The sequence below is a fragment of the Aythya marila genome, assembly GCF_965140915.1.
Source record: "Aythya marila genome assembly, chromosome: 2".
NCBI classification, from domain to species: Eukaryota; Metazoa; Chordata; class Aves; order Anseriformes; family Anatidae; genus Aythya; species Aythya marila.
In genome coordinates, this window is record NC_139043.1 from 153,134,048 (window position 1) to 153,150,788 (window position 16,741).

The 16,741-nt window shown below is 36.7% G+C and overlaps 1 protein-coding gene across 9 annotated transcripts in view; it reads right to left on the bottom strand.

The window, feature by feature from the left end:
* PTK2 (protein tyrosine kinase 2) overlaps window positions 1-16,741 on the bottom strand; it is a gene marked incomplete at its 3' end in the record, with an annotated part of 191,570 nt that overhangs the window by 66,784 nt on the left and 108,045 nt on the right. For all 9 annotated transcript variants that reach the window (XR_014317044.1, XM_082755039.1, XM_082755036.1 and 6 more), the window contains 4 exons: window positions 11,110-11,189; window positions 9,490-9,552; window positions 4,696-4,750; window positions 698-838 (listed from right to left, as the gene is read on the bottom strand). Coding sequence is in view for 8 of the 9 variants with exons in the window: in XM_082755039.1 (XP_082611165.1) it covers window positions 698-838; window positions 4,696-4,750; window positions 9,490-9,552; window positions 11,110-11,189 (339 nt within the window). The remainder of the gene's footprint in view (window positions 1-697; window positions 839-4,695; window positions 4,751-9,489; window positions 9,553-11,109; window positions 11,190-16,741) is intronic.

The window sequence follows — 16,741 nt, forward strand, 5'->3', positions numbered from 1 at the left end:
AGAATTGCAGTGTGTTTAATGGAATGCTATCTTCCCACGTTATCCTTACAGTTTTTAGTAATTAATTAATCTCTAGAAGCTTCCAAACTTTTCAAACATTTTAAAATATATTAAAATCAAGTCATTCTATAAGTAGCAGAACTCCTAATGACGAGTTTCCTGGGGATCTGTTCTACGCAGAGTGAGTTGCCATGTGTTTTATCTTAGGTCTACATGAGAACTGAATGTTTCCTTTATTTCCTTTTCTCTCCTCATGGACATTGATGTTCATGTTCTAATTTCTACTTGAGTATCTATTTTCACAAAGTTTGCAGACTTAAGGTCCCCTTCGCAAAATTTGTTTGAAATTGGTAGAGATTAAAAGCCAGTAGAGGAAAATTTACAAAACAGAAGCAGCTGAGGAGTCTCATTTCCTCAGGAAACCAAGTTAATGACTACTCAGTTTTCACAAATGAAGCACCAATAACAACATCTAATAAGGTACAATTCTTACCCTGCTACGAAATGGTGCTTTTTAACAGTCAACTGAGAAAGTTCCAAATAAAATCAATAAATATAGTTTGTCGTTAACGAAATCCAAGGACTCTTCTCTACATCAAAAGATGAACTAAGCAAGCATTTAACTGTAGAACTAAGCAAAACCAATTTAATTTGTAACTACAACAAGTATTCTGGTGACTTGCATTCTTCTACTTACACCGAGAGCACATTTGAAGCATTCCTTGTCAAATCTATACACCGGGGAGAGGATCTCAAAGAATTTCAAAATACTTTCTTCTCTATTAAGGTTGGCAAATTGTCGAAACGTTTGTTGGATTAATTTTCGTAGTGTTTTGGCCTGTGCATGAAAATTGTAAAGAGTCATTATTTTAAATCTAGTCAGTGATGGTGCATTTTAAGACGCTCATTCACTTAGTGTCACTAAGAATTCCTTTCAAACGATACCCTGAAAATTCTCAAGAAAAAAAAAAAAAAGAGCTTCAAAATATAAATAACGTTTTTTCCTTTCAAATTCTTCTTGGGAATAAGATTATTTCTGCTATACTTTACAGAAGGAATCTCTAGCTAATAATGTTTTGATTAAATTACAGCAAAAGACAAGACATTAACCTTTGCAGGAACTATTTCTTCTACATTCCTCACTTCTCCCAACATCTTAACTGTCTACCAACAGAAAAGCACTGCCATCAGGACCCTACACCTTCTAATTTGCCTTAAATTTAAATCACCATTCGCCTATCTGGTACAAATACCTCAGCTGTAGCTGAATCTTAATCTCTCCATTCAAGTATCTTAGACTATCCATTACGTACTGGATTCTTAAAGTCTGATAACATGCAAAATAACTTTCCTATTAAAAAAAAAAAGAAAAAAGAAAAAAGTAATGTAAAAAGGAAAATAAATATTTAAATTAAAAAGTAAAATATTTAAACTGTATTACATATCATTTTAGTAACTCTTTCCAGGACAGAAAGAACCACTTTGAAAGAGCAGTACACATCGTTCTTCTAATAGCCACACCATTTGGGACAATGAGATGGAGCAAGACACCTGTTACATGTCCTGCCACAAAGCATGTAGAAGATCCAAGCAGATTTTCAAGCAACCTTTTTTTTTTTAACGGGTAACTAAACAAAGACTTAGGAAAAGTGAAATATTTGCCTGTATGTAACACATATCCCTTGGGTTGCTGCCATCCATATCACAATGAAAGCAATCTGAGATGCAATCTCTTTAACACACCCCAAAATAGAACAAACAATCAAGAATCCCAAATGAAAACATCCTGACTAGCCACCAGAAAACACCCAGAAAAAGTCCAGTAGCTTCTCTCATCTGTCCTCATTATAAGAGCATAACGATGCTATTTAAGTAGCATACATGTAAGTAACTTGGGGTTTCATCACTGCTTACATTACTGCACAGTGACAAAATCTCAAAACCCAATCCTTTTTTTTTTTCCTTTTCAAAGCTTGAATGGTGTCAAAAGTGATTGAATGGGACGTTTAAAAAAATTACCTTTGGTAACACCTATTTCTGGTATATCTTCCAACTAACACAAATAATAAAATGCAAAACCATTTTTGTTTTTTTTCAACACGTCAAGGTTAAAACAGGAATTTCCATTGTTCCTCTACCAAAACGTATCTAACTTTCCTGTCGTAACAGCACTAAGGGTCTTCATTCTTTCACGTTGCCTGAAACAGCTCCAGGCTCTGCTCAAATATAAACTTTCTTTTGACATTAGCACTTCCAGTCAGCTTAAGCATTAATTTTTAGGAATCCTTTAAAGAACATCCACTCTAAATAGGCAGATTTTTTAAAAAGTAGCATTAAGAAAAGAGCATTATAGCAGTGATCTAATGGTGCGGTGTGTTCACATACAAAATGACGATGAGTTTTGGAGCAATGCATATGTGGATGGAAAAAAAAATACCTCAGATCAGCAAGTAAGCTTTATGTCATAAAGTGAACAGAGAAATCTGCCATTTTGTCAAATTACCCTGTCTGTATAGCAGAACCTTCTACCAACTGTTGTTTGAACCATTCCTCTGCCAAGTTGAGGATGCTGGGCAGGACAAAAAAGTGGCTCCTCCATACTGCACCCAGAGCCGTCAGCACTCAGGAATACCAGACCCTCCTGTGCCTCTATATTTTCCTATGTAATGGAGGTTAAATCCCTTTTTTATAGAGAAAACTGATATTAGGGAACTTAAGACCATAGCCTTACCTGGACAGCTGATAAAGACCAGGAATAATAAGAAAAAAAATCTGCTAAATAGAAGTCGTCCCAAGTAGTTCAGCCATGCAGTTTGTGAAAGATAGATTATTCTGCCCATGATTTAATTCACTGCCCTACTTTATCTTGACTTCAAGGCATAAGGGGAAGTATTATTTGGTTCTTTTAAGTCAATGAAGATGACTTGCTACCTGCATATAATCTTCACCTTAACTTCAGATCATTAATAAAGCCTAAACATAGGAAGTCAGTTACAAAAAAAAAACAACCTCATCCACAACAAAAGAGACATTTATGAGAAATACCTGCAAATGACTTCAAGAGAAATGCATTAAAGAATTGCTCTTAAAATAGTTCATAAGAACATTTTTTTTCTCTGTTATTTATCTGTTATCTCAAGGCATGCTCTGGAGTGGGAGAAAATCTGCAAACTAAAAAGAATCTGGCTTATATTCATTCCCCCCGCCCACTGTTGGTTTAGTGTAAGTAGCATTTTTATCCTGTGGTTTCCGTACACATGATATATCTAGATGGATATATCAACAAATTTCATTAGCACTGCACGATGCTGTAATTCTACCTCCCTAATAGAGAAAAACACTTTTTTTTTTTTTGCATTTCATGGCCATCAGGAGCCCTTCTCTGCCTGCCAGTTCAAAACTATTGGTCATCACAAAGTTAGTCATTTAATTATTTGAACGCGTCCCAAATTATTTTTCATAGGGATTTCATTTTCATTAAAAAGCAGACCTGGTTTTCCTTCCCTTGCTTTTCTCTCCAGACATCCAACATTTTTTCATGTCTTTGCAAGTTTCTACCCAGCTTCACCTTCTGGCAATTCTTGCTACTTCTTTCTGTTATTTTCTCCATTTCATAATTTCTAAAGAGCAATCTTCTTTTGTTGGTCAGTTTTCTGGCTCCCTAATAACATTTTTCAAGGTAGTTTTTCATTCATTTGGGTCTGGAGCCTTTCACCACAATATCTCCCTCCAGCTTCAGATAATTGCTTGAATTTAAATGCAGAGGGATTACTTAAATCCACTTGACTTCATTACTTTCTGATGTTCAGAAGTCTTTTGAAACAAAACCCCTTCATGACAGACCTTTGCTGTTTATCCTCCCATTTAATTAACAATGAATAAACTTTCTAAATCTGAAGTTAAATTCTATTGGTAACTCCTCTACAAAAACATCACTGCTTACCAAAAGCAGCTCTAAAATAACCATTTATGATTTATATTTGCATATATGAACAACAGATGTATTTTACCACGGCAACCATATCAAGACAGCTACAGCTGTACGACTTCATGGTGACCATTCTTAACATTGCCTCCCCTCCCCACCTTTTCAGAACATGTAGGAAAAAATTTGCATTTTTTACTCTGGGAACATATGGACTTCAATGGAAGTGAGATCTGACTAACGTTTATAGTCTCAACGAGGATTAACATAAATGGAAATTGCTGGAAATCTTCCTCGAGTGAGTTGGTTGCAGTCTTGAGCAAGGAAGGCAGGATTTGGTTCATCAAGCTGACACTAAAAATGTCTTTATATGACTTTTTTTTTTTAATATCCCCATCCTCCTTCTCCAGAAGTCTCATTTCTCTTTCAGAAAATAAGTTATTTGATGCCAGGGAATCTGAGGACTCGTTTTGAGCTTTTGTCCACCAGGCTGGAGAGGTAGAGGTGTACCTCTCTCACATCAGCTCAGCAGGGCCACGTAAATCACTATCAGTTCTTCCAGTCGCATGCTTATACTTGGCTATATGGATGTATGCCCTACCAATTTGATAGACAGCTTTGATATTTTTTTCAGCAAGATACTACAACTACACACCAACTCACTTATGGCTATATATTGGAATTAATCATGCCATTTTCAGATTTCTGAAACAGATTTTTTTATTTTTATTTTTTTAAAGTGACATAGAGTTGAGAGGAATTAAAATTACCTTCACTGAATCTAGCAAGCTCTTCGGAAAAAATCGTCGTAAACCAACATCTTTCCTGAAAAAAAATAAAAGCATATATATTATAATAAAATACAATGTCAGATACTGTATTGCTGTTTCTCAGGGAGTCTTTTTTAATTTATTTTTTTTTAAACTTGTGCACTCTGCAGCAAGTGCAGAATTAGCAGAATTGCTACTTTAAACTCAGAAGGATTACACATTTACAACAGGTACCTGATGTGGAAAGAGTATCATTTGAAATGTTGCCTTAGGCACAGAGAAGTTTTGGTAATAAAAACTGTTAATTGTACACGTTCTAATAAGTTACAGAATATTGAAAAACAGTCTTACAGCTTTATCAACTGAGAAAGGGGTAATACAAAAATGACAAATTCTAACAAACAGCTATTGGAATTAAGTAGAAGATGCAATATAAAGAAGAGGACCTCTTGTGCTATCAGCTCAGTAGGCATTCTGACCGTCTTTCCACTACTGTGTTACCCATATAAAACACAATTTACATCTTCGAATTTCTACTGTCACTTTTTCCTCACATTGAGCATCTAATGTTAGAATTTCCAGCTTTTTATTGCAAATAATCTCACTTCTTGCATCCGTATGTCAGGATCCTAAATCTGTGAGCTTGGCTTCTGCAAACTAAATTACATCAAGCGACCAAATTACATCACTTACAAAGAGGCTCAGTCATCCACAAGGAGTGAATATTTTTGTGGCTTAGGTGTGCTGCACCTACCGTATGTTTAACATATATATGTATGACTACAATTAAAAAAGAGCTTAGATGCTGGTGGTGTTGGTGCTGAAGGAGATTATTATACAGGAAGGTACATCAAATACTGCATGACCACAGACAAGTTGTACACACGTTAGCAGGAAATTTGCATTACAAAAAGGAAAAATTGAAAGAAAAAAAAATGTAAATAGGAAAAGGACTTAAATCCTTGCCTCTCAAAGGTATTAGTGACAACTTTATTTAAAAAAAAAATGATCAAAAGGTTGCAACCTTTTTTAAACAAAGACTGCATTCAACTTCTGAAATGAGTATGATGGCTTTCCATGACTGCATGCTTTGCAGAATCAGACACGTAACTGGAATTTTTACATTTGGCAAAGCTGTTAGCCAGCTTGAGAAATATAGTATACATTCACTGCTGCCTAACGGCACAAGAAAAAAGCCAAAATTAAAGTCAATATAAAAAGCTTGCTCAAAATAATAAAGCGGGGTATTTTTAAAGCTCTCTAAAGACTAGTCTAGAATTTTATAAAACATACTAAAAACATCCTCCACCACGAGGAGCAGAATGTTCACGCACAGCAGTGAACACTGGCATCTGTGCAATGACAGTAAGCTGAAAGATGATAAAACTTTCATAAATGTTAATTCCTTTGCTGCGTTTCTTCTCAAATGCAAATGATATGCGGTTTATCATCCCACACAGTTAACTAAGTCTAACACACCATTACCATCTAAATAACATGCAAAGACATTTTGACAAGGAATATATTAGTCTAACATTAAGCGTTTTAGAGAGAAATGGTGTTTTCAAAAATTAAGCACCCTACATCTCTGCTGTATCACTCATCTTAACAGGACTGCAACACCTGGCTGTGCCATTCGGATTCAGCTGGCTGCTAGGAGGTGTGGTTTGTAAGGTCTGCATGCAACAAATTTGGAAGAAACTCTTATGCAGAATACAACGAAACACAACTCTTAATTAAATTTGTTAATAAAGTATGCTAGGCTAGGCTGCAAATTCATTTACTGTAGGAGAATTTAACCTAAGGAGCACAGAGATTTAATGCCAAAGTCAACAACAAACGATGGGTACCTATAAATAAGAGAAGCATTATAAACTGGAGCATACAAACAGCTCTTTAAACAACCCTACAAACTCTTTCCTCTCCCTCCACAGCTGCACTACGTGGGGATAAACCACAACAAATCAGTCCTCCCTATTAAGAACTCCAACATCTATTTTCTGATTGCCAGTAAGAAATAATTTGCAGGGAGATCCCTGTTCATACAGTTTCAGCAGCTTTGTGTTTAACCCCGTCTACTCCATCCTACTTGTGGACATAAATGCGAAATTATTATTTTTTTTTCATGTATAAACTTCAATAGGATTAATAAAACACCAACTACAAATAGATGATACTGCTTGTCGTATACTGATAAGCAGCTCTAGGCAGGACCCATCTTCATTTTTATTTTTCATCTCAATTAAAGTTACATCAAAAAAGTAATGTTAGATTAACATAATAGACTTCAACATGCTCTTTACAAAATTGTGGATGCAGCTGTTTCTTCACATAGCTCCCATTTGTATCCTTGTAATTATCCCTGTTCCACACTAACAGGCTTCACATTTATCATGAAAAAATTCTTCTTTCATTACATGAAGGCCCAACTATTAAAGGCTACTTAACAGTTTGATTCTATCTATCATTTCCCATCCAGATTTGGTCTTGTCTGAAAATCTGATCAAAGATGAATATACATCAAATAGACATCTGACAAAGACAGGCAAGAAGCAATCATACCGACTGCAAAAAAGTGCTGTTTAAAAATTGCACTCAGCTGGTTAAGTGCCTCATGAAGTACTAAAAGTAGCAAAAAAAAAAAAAAAAAAAGGAGAAAGAAACAAAAGGCCTCACTTGAGAAATAAATATTAATTGTATAAGAAAGCCTTTATAGGCTAATTAAGGTGATAAGATCAAATGGGTACATTTTGGGGATCACTGGCACTTTTTGCACACTCTCACAACCTCATAATTATCTGCAGCCACTTTAAGATGCTTTTATCCTCCACCTCTCCTAGCTGAATCCCATACAAAACACACTTTGTTTCTTGAAGTGCACAATTCAACTTTTTTTTTTTTTTTTTTCATGGCATTAAGCTTTTCCATTTTGCACATCGTGGTTTTGCTTCATTTTCTTCCTGGATTTCACAGCAGCAATTACGTTAAAACCTACCAGAAGAGTAAGTGTTTGGAAAACACGTGCATTGCAAGAGATAAGTCATTGTTAAAATGGAAGCAGCCCCATGCTGAGTCCTACAGGAGCTCTTACCTGTTGTAATTCTTAATTAATACTTGTGTCAGCTGTTATAACCCTTGTTTCCTTTGTCTCATGGCTTCCCAAGTTATTAACCTCATTACTAACATCTGTACTTCACGAGTTGCCAAATAACTGTCTAAATATTCTCAAGTTCTTGCTGAGTTTTATATAGTATTTTAGCCTTTTCTAACTGTTCATACTGTTCATCTTTATTAGTCCTTTCTCATTTTGTTATGAGTTCCCTCACCCAGCACTTTTCTACTGGTGACTATGACAAAAAACTGAATTCCTTCAAAAAAAAAAAAAAAAATTCAAATGAAAGCAGAACTTCAGAATGGCTGCACAAACAGAGGAGCATTATATAAATTCAATTTATCCTTCTGAATTAACAGAAGAACAACTGTTTTCCATTTAAAAAGATTGAAAACAGTTGGGTTTTTAAACTGAGGCTGTCTCTACCATACTCAATCTGGAATATCTATTTCTGAAGACTAATTCACAGGTTCCAACCACAAACAAATCTAAGCAGAGTCAAAAAGCCAATATGGGAGCTCTGCCACACTTCTCAGCCACTTTTGAAAGTTTAGGTCTCACCACTTTGCTCAAAAGCCAACGTTAGACAAGGGGACCTAGAAAATCCTGGCTGTGTGTTCAGTACAACCAACTGGGTGCATGAATTAAACAGAAAAATCTCCTGCCACAGTATGCACATGCAGCAGGGTCCATCTGCAGTAAGAAGTCTGAAGATAGGGAAACTTTTGAGTGGAGCATCTGAGGAGGGTGTTATTGTTGCAGCCTAACGAGCAGGCAATTCCCAACTTATCTTTACCCATTAAAACTATATGGTTTCCTCAAAACACCTTATAAATATTCACTGTGAAGAACATACTGATACTCCAAAATACTCTTAATATCACTCCTCTACAAGTCAGCACACTTGTTTTATTAAAAATAGAATAAAAATACAGACTTCATTGCTACATCTAATTCTATGTTATGCTGTAGAACATATTTTCACAAAGATAATTGATGAGCTCAATGGACTACATATGTATGAAACACAGTTCCACTATATTAACACAAATAAAACCTTCAAAAAATAAAAAAAATCTTCAATCCCTAAAACTTTACGGAATTTGGATTTTTTTTTTTTTTTTTTGACTGATCCCAATCTACTATACACTGTGATTAATCTTCCAAAATATTTTAGTATAAAGATGCTTCCTGGTCATCTTAAAATTGGTGATACATAAAATAAATCATCAACTTGTTAACTGCGATTCAGCAAGTCCACCTACTTAGCAAATAAAAGGAAAAAATGATACCTCAAGCTTTTTGGGCAATTCAAACTTTACCACAGATTACTCACAACTGAAGAATGCAGCCACGCACAGAAAATCATTTAGAAACAAGCACACCTTAGAACTAGACTTGTTGATCCCATAGACACTAGTAAAATTGAAAAAAAAGATCATAATAAGCCTCACAATCGAGTTCAAACGACTCCAACTTTATTTCCCTATAGCAGTTGAATGTGCTGTTCCTACTTCCATGCTTTGGTTGGTTTCATCAACCTTTTCTTATTTAATGCACTCAAAAATCTCAACAATCTTCATGAAATAAAAAATAACAATGGAATCTTTCTTTCATGGACCTGCATTTCATTTATCTGATTAAGAAACAGTTCAAACCTCCAGCTGGAACACAATACTTACTCTAACACTTCGTAGTTGGACTTCTTTTCTAATGCATTGCCTCTCATCTCTCCATAGGATCTCCTGAAGGCAGGAAAAACATTTGAAAGCAACAATTATTGCAAAACCCAACTCAAAACTACAATATCAACACAGTCAAATCTTTCAGAGACTTATTCTTAGAAAGCATTTGCAGAATGAATTCAAATATAAGTATCAGTACCTTATTAACCTAGCTCAATACAACAGATTTAATTTGGGGGGGACAAAATAATTTCAGGCGTGGAACATTGCATGGGACTGTATGCACTGCGTTTTCAGAACCACGTTGACCTAGCCTAACTTTTAAAAGAAGCTATTTAAGCTCTCCTTCAGCAGCTCCTTTCCACCCCTCCCAGCATCTCCATCCTTACAACTCCATCATTACATCTCCAACAGCATCTGTGTCTGGGCACGTAACAGGGAGAACCAGAGGAAGGGGCAAATGATAAGAGCCAGAAGTTTCAATCCAGAGATGTTCAAATCACCAGCTCAAAAAATAAAAAAATGTGAGAATGAGTGGCTGTTGTAGGGAGAGGACAAAGTGGGGCCACTAAGACTTAAAATAAGTGTTTTAGTTTCACTGAGGTGAAAACGTGCTGAGTGCTGAAGAACCACAGCAGAGCCATGGAAAGCAGGATTTGGCTGACAAAATAATCGTGGATTATTATATTCATTGCACATTTTGAAACAAGGTACTAGTAGTTGTGCCAGCGTGGAAGGATGTGCAGGTACACAAACAATTTATTTTCTCTGGGACTACCAGCAAAACTTACAGCAAGGACATAAGGTTTTCCCTAACAGCGCCCAGGCAATTTCACAGACCTAAATTCTGTTTTATTCTGCAGAATTACAGTTCAAAGGACACTTATTCTGTGCTAAGAAGTTTACATTTGCCATTAATTTTTTTATCAGTTTTACTGCTTTCCTAATGTCCCTGTGTGAGACAACAGTGTAACTAAAGCAAATGTTTCAGGCTGTGAATTCTCCATAAATTAGCAAAAAACAAAACAGGCGTTTCAAAAGCTGTGCTGGGAACTCTCTCAAGGATCTATTAATCTGATAAACTTATCTTTATTTTCCAGCTGTCTATACAGTTGACAAGAACCCGCCCCCCCAAATCTCTAAGATTTAATCATTTGAAACCAGCGCATTAAAACTGAGTAAATGGAGAGAGACAAGGTAGCAGCATTTATCTTAAGCATTATTTAGCTGTAGGATTTATATATTTATTCTTATTTATAGATGCACATTGGCAAGACTGTTTGCTAAATAAAACCACGGATGCATTTTTCTTTTAATGTATATCATTGTCGTCAGCAGGGTTTTGGATTATTCAAATTAAAAAAAAATCACCCCAAGAAGGCAGTATCAAGAGGTAATTAAAATTTTATAAATAATTTTAATCTAAATATCACCAGAAATTGGTTACAATGTTGGTTACAATGCCTACTCAGTTTTTCTTCAACTATTTTGTAGCAAAAAGTCTGATATTTTATTCAGCTATATTGGCCAGAGATCTATGAACTACAAAGAGTTTCAAAATTAATGTAGATATTCTACCAGAAACATGTTGAATAATAAATGAAATTATCGGCTTACCTGATTTCAAGGCAACCGAGTTTCAAAGCAATTTCCTGGTCCACTTGATCTGCTATTTCTAACATATAGTCGTTTTTCACCTACAGCAAAAGAAGCAGGTACGTATCACAGACAAATCAGTTCAGTGCTGATACAGATGAAAATGCAGCCCAAACATCTTTGGGATAAACCTATCTTGGGTTTAACTTTTTTGGAGTCTTTACTTAAAGTGCACAGAAAGAAGCCATATTTATATTATCCACAAATGAGCCGCATTTTTGTAAGAAACTTATTTCAACTGCAATGAACTTGGTAAAAAAAAAATAATCTACATCAGTATTACTTATGCTTTATTAAATTAAATGAAAATCTTCAAAGTATCTGAGCACACGGTCACCCCTGATTTTGAGATACATCAACGTGTGCTCTACTCTTGAACCATTTTGGTCTACAGTTTTTAATTTTCTAGGTGCATAAAACATATAAATGTCCATGCATTGCTGTGAAAATAAAAATAGTTGTAAGTAAAAATAGTGGCATGTGAAAATCATGTTCTATACTGACTTGAAATAATGTTTGAACTAGCAACTAGAAGAAACAAGCATAAGTAGATGGGTGCCATCTACAGTAGGAAAGCAAACAGGCCAGGAGAGTGCTCCAACAGAGAAACCAAATGCTATGTTTGGCCATCGTCTTGGCTCCTGAAGAGGATGGTTGGGCCAAACCAGTGCACTTGGAGCACTGGGGGCACACAGCGTCCCCACCGCACGTCCTGGACCTGTTTCACTTACCAACATCAGCCTAGATAGCAAGAGCACTTTTGGGGTAGTACTTTCACAACACTGCGGTAAGTCATTTGTACAGTTATTAATAAAAAGGACAGGGAGAGGGAACAGAACTAGTGCTGAAGAACTTAACTCTTCAAACCCCATCTTCCACGCAACAGACATGTTTTCACCAGTAAAAATTTTACAGAAGCATAACTTTTTTTTTTTTATAGCTCACATTATGCTCTATCTCATGAGATCATAAACCTGCTGTTGCGATCCTAAAGCCTCTTGTTCCAGAAAGTCCTAAATTACCAGAAATATCAACATGACAACCGCAAATCAAAGAGGAGATTACACACCGTGAGAGAAATATACTTCACACAATGTTTTTTGAGTGATTCCAAGTTGTAAGAAAAACTATTTCATCCTACCACTATTTCAAAACTACCACTACGAAATTCATGGATTATGAGATAAGGAAATCCAGCTGCAGATTCAACAGCTGGAGGTCATCTCAAGGCAACATCTGCCCAGTAAAATATTACCATGCAGCAGTCCCCCCACCAGTGTAACAGCTGGATCCAGCCTGAGACTAAAGTGCAACAAATGCAGGAGATTTTCCTAGATATAAAGTACATGAACATTTTTAATTTGTTGCTGAAAGATGGTGAAGAACGAATATGATAACTACATTCTCACTCTTACCCAGTTTATTACAAAAGCTGCAACATTAGGAAAAAGCTTCTTGCGTTGGGACTCAATACACTGACAAAACAGTGAGTTTTTAATCGTTCTTAATTCAATTCTAACATATTAGAGTTGACGATTAGAAAGAAGTTAAAGACTTAACTAAGTGTCCTTCTGCATTATGTAGTTTGCAAAGCATATACACACATGGAAATATAATCGGTGTTTTGTGCTCCCATGGTAGTAATTCACAAGATACGTAGAATTAACGACTACTTCTTTCTTCGTGAAGTTTACAGGAAAACAAAACAAATCCCTCTTGTATTTGATTCCTGTTTGAGTTTTTCTGGTAACATTTACCAAGATTTATCGGATTAGAGGTTAAAAAAACCCAGCACCCAAAAACCACAGGCTGCATATATCTGATAAGTACAGTGGCTGAAAGTGATGCAAACTCGGAGAGAGATGCCTCTTCCGGGAAGTCAAGATGTTTTGATTCTGTATTTTCATTCAAAGCCACGAAGGTTTCTGTGCAAAGAGTCCTACGTGTTAGCCAAGTAAACAGACATTGCTCAAATGAATGAAGTATCTAATTTGCGAAGTCATATACAAAAAAAAAAAACATCAATTAGAAGGAACGGTCAGTTATATGACCACAGATACCACCTACAACATGTGTTATATTGCCATCTACTTATTTATATTTATAGAGTGGATATATTCCATTCATTTCAAAGACACTGCAGATATTTTCTGAGCAGTCCCAGCTCTCAGCCTCTCCTCACAGGAGAGATGCTCCAGTCCCTTCATCATCCTCATGGCCCTTTGCTGGACTCTCTCCGCCAGCTCCAGGCCTTTCAAAGTCATTAGAAAGCCTTTCCAAGCTCTCCAAGCTCTTTCCAAATACCTCTCCAAGGTATTTGGAAATCAAGGAATTTGGGCACTTCTCACCAGCCCGTACTGCTCAGCATCATGAAGTGCCAAAGCAGGAAGAAGTATGTAAATGACAAAAAAAAAAAAAAAGAAAAAAAAAAAAGGTTTTGAGCAGTACTTCTCTTGGCTAGTATCTACGTTCACTCGTCATTCTACTGCAGAATTGCACCTGTGCGTGATGGTGTAATATTCCTCCATGGGAAAATCTTCTGTTTCCAAGGTTTTGTTCAACTTTAAATCAGAAGTACCATCTAGACAGCGGCACAATGTAAGTATTTAAACAGAAAATTAAATTAGAACTTCTTTTCATCAGTTGGGCTATGAATCCAGTCCTGCACTAAAACTGTCAGTCCCAAGCTCAGAGCATTTAAATAGAGAATATAATTTTCAGACTCCTGTGTTATTACCATAACCAGCCTCTGCAGTACTACAGATGGCAAACAGCAGGCTGGTACTCCCAGTCTGCAGGTCTGCATGGGGATATAAGAAAAATAAGAGACAAACTGAAGAGGCGAACTCTAAGTGAGTTCACTTCCTATATGGATGCCTGTATTTCAGAAATGAATCAAGTTAAGAAGAGCTATAACCAACTTACTTCTCATTTATATCATTCATAACGAGGTTTAATGAACTTTAATGGCACTTTAAATACAACCTTTCATTTCAATCTCCTACCTTTTCTAAGCATTCGCCTTTATGGATAGTCCAAATTACTTCCCTGAAGACACTACCGTACCTGTTCACGAAATCCCTCACCTAACCTGCCTTACGTCCACCCAGATCAACCATTCATCATCTAACTCACTCACTTTTAATTATTTTGTTAAAATACACATCCATTTTTGAACCATTTCAGCAATTTCGCATCACCAGCAGATTTCACAGTGCTGTTACCTACCCCTTCCTCGAGGCCTTTGCACCACAAAGGGCCTGCCTGTGGCAAAGCATTTTCTCAACACTGCCATACAAAATTTCCCCTTGCAGACACGATGTTGAAGCTACTAGAATATATGATGATCAAATTTTTATTCGTTTATCTTCACAGCTCATTGCCTGGTGGATCCCAGTACTGAAATAATTCATTTGTTAAACTAAACAGCTCAAGAACATCTTCAGTTTCATACAAACAAATTTAAAAATGCTGCTAGCCTCAAGTAACTCATAGTCCATAAATAAATATGCAACATTAACCAAACACTTAACGCTTGGGTTTTCTTTCCCCTTGCCCTCTGGCTTGGGAGCTTTCACAAATTCCAGTCGTGTTTTCCCTGCCCGACTCTGCAACTACAAGCACCAGAACTCAACAAAAATAATTTAAAAGCCCTCCTGATCTCGACAATTTGGCAGGAAAAATAAGCATTGTGAAAATCCTCAGCTTATTTGCAAGACAAAAGTGAGGCATTTTCACCGTATTCTAATAGGCAGGCAGATATTTGCCTACTTGACTGCATAATTTCGTTAGTGTGACAAGCAGAAAAAAAGGAGGTTTTCTGTTTTGCACATCCCAGTCTGGAAGAGACGGACAAACACGGATATTTCACAGAGGTGGAGTAAATCAAGAATATTCCCATATCCTCACATTTCAGCTCAAAAGAGACTCTTGCCTGCAGGTTTTCTGTACTTTTTTTTTTTTTCTTAAGTTCTTTGGTGATGTAGAGTTTCAAGTCTGTCAAAGCCACCCCAGTATGCAGCTGGAAGAGTCGAATAAAAATGCCTTTATCTGCATACAAATGGACATGAAAATACAGGAAAAAAACACCTCTCCAATTTTCACAAGTGACCAATGTCAGCGTTCACAAAATCAGCTATGACATCCTCTTACAGAAATGAAGAGCTGCACTTGATTATCATAAAGCGCTGCATATTCGTCTGTTTATTTTTATTTTTAAACTTTGGCAAGTGTACAAAGTCGTACAAACTTCAGAAAGCCTACAGCCATAATCTTGCGGTCTAGTTCGATCAAACAACATTGTATTAGAGATAGCAAATGTAATAAGTTGATAGGAGGAATTAAATTCTTGCTTTTTTCAGAAACTTGTCTGCACACATTCTTCTTTAAATTTCAGTAAGAAAGAAAAAAAAAAGTAGATTTGATTTCTGCTCCCAGAATATTAATGAGAGCTTCTCTTATCGCCTTTTACTGCCTATTCTCTTTGAGATCCATGCATGAACTGAAGCTCACGCACAGACTGGAGACGAACCTTGCAAGAGTTTCAGCATGTTTTGCATAACATCAAGGAAAGAGCCGAGCAAATATTAAATAGAAGAGACACAAGAGAGAATTCAATGGCAATTAAGTGTGCTGCCACAAAGCAATCAAATAGTTTTCCTCCAAGTCTTTTGTGTTTGCTCAGTTATGACTTTTATTATTGTTGTTAATAAAGTTAAATGAGAGAGATGAGTGGTTTTGTGTTGTTTTTTGATTTTATTTTATTTTTTTTTAAAAGAAAATGGTGTTTATTCTCAAGAGCAGAAAACCTAAAATATATCTAAAAACCACAAAACATTAAACTCTTGACACATTAGAAGAATTCGACTAGTTTTTCCTGGTTATTGCCAAGTCAGAAATGCATTAAGAGGAAAGATGACTCCTGATCTGTGTTCCTTGGAGATATCACAGAATCACAGAGTTGTAGGGGTTGGAAGGGACCTTGGAAGATCACCAGGGCCAACCCCCCTGCCAAAGCAGGTTCCTCAGAGCAGGCTGCCCAGGTAGGCGTCCCTAGGGGCCTTGAATATCTCCAGAGAAGGAGACTCCACAACCTCCCTGGGCAGCCTGGCCCAGTGCTCCGTCACCCTCACCATGAAGAAGTTCTTTCGCATGTTGGTGCGGAACTGCCTGGCTCCATTTTGTGACCATTGCCTATTGTCCTGTCCCCACAAACCACTGAAAAGAGGTTGGCCAAATCCCTCTGTCTCCCACATTTAAGATATTTATAAATATTGATGAGATCCCCTATTGGTCTTCTCTTCTCCAAGCTGAACAGGCCCAGGTCTCTCAGCCCTTCCTCACAGGGAAGATGCTCCAGGCCCCGTATCATCTTTGTGGCCCTCAAATATGACACTGTTATATCCCAACTCACGTTCCCCCTCAGCACTGCCCTCCTCCTAGACATGTGCAGACCTCTAGTTATGGCTTGGAAGTTCAGATATATCCTCCTGGAGGAGGGATGAAGAGTATTTACCAAGATCTCCATACTACTCAAGGATATGAAGTCTCGCTGCTGTTGCTCTCTTCCCCATTTTAGTGGCTCAACATGTGA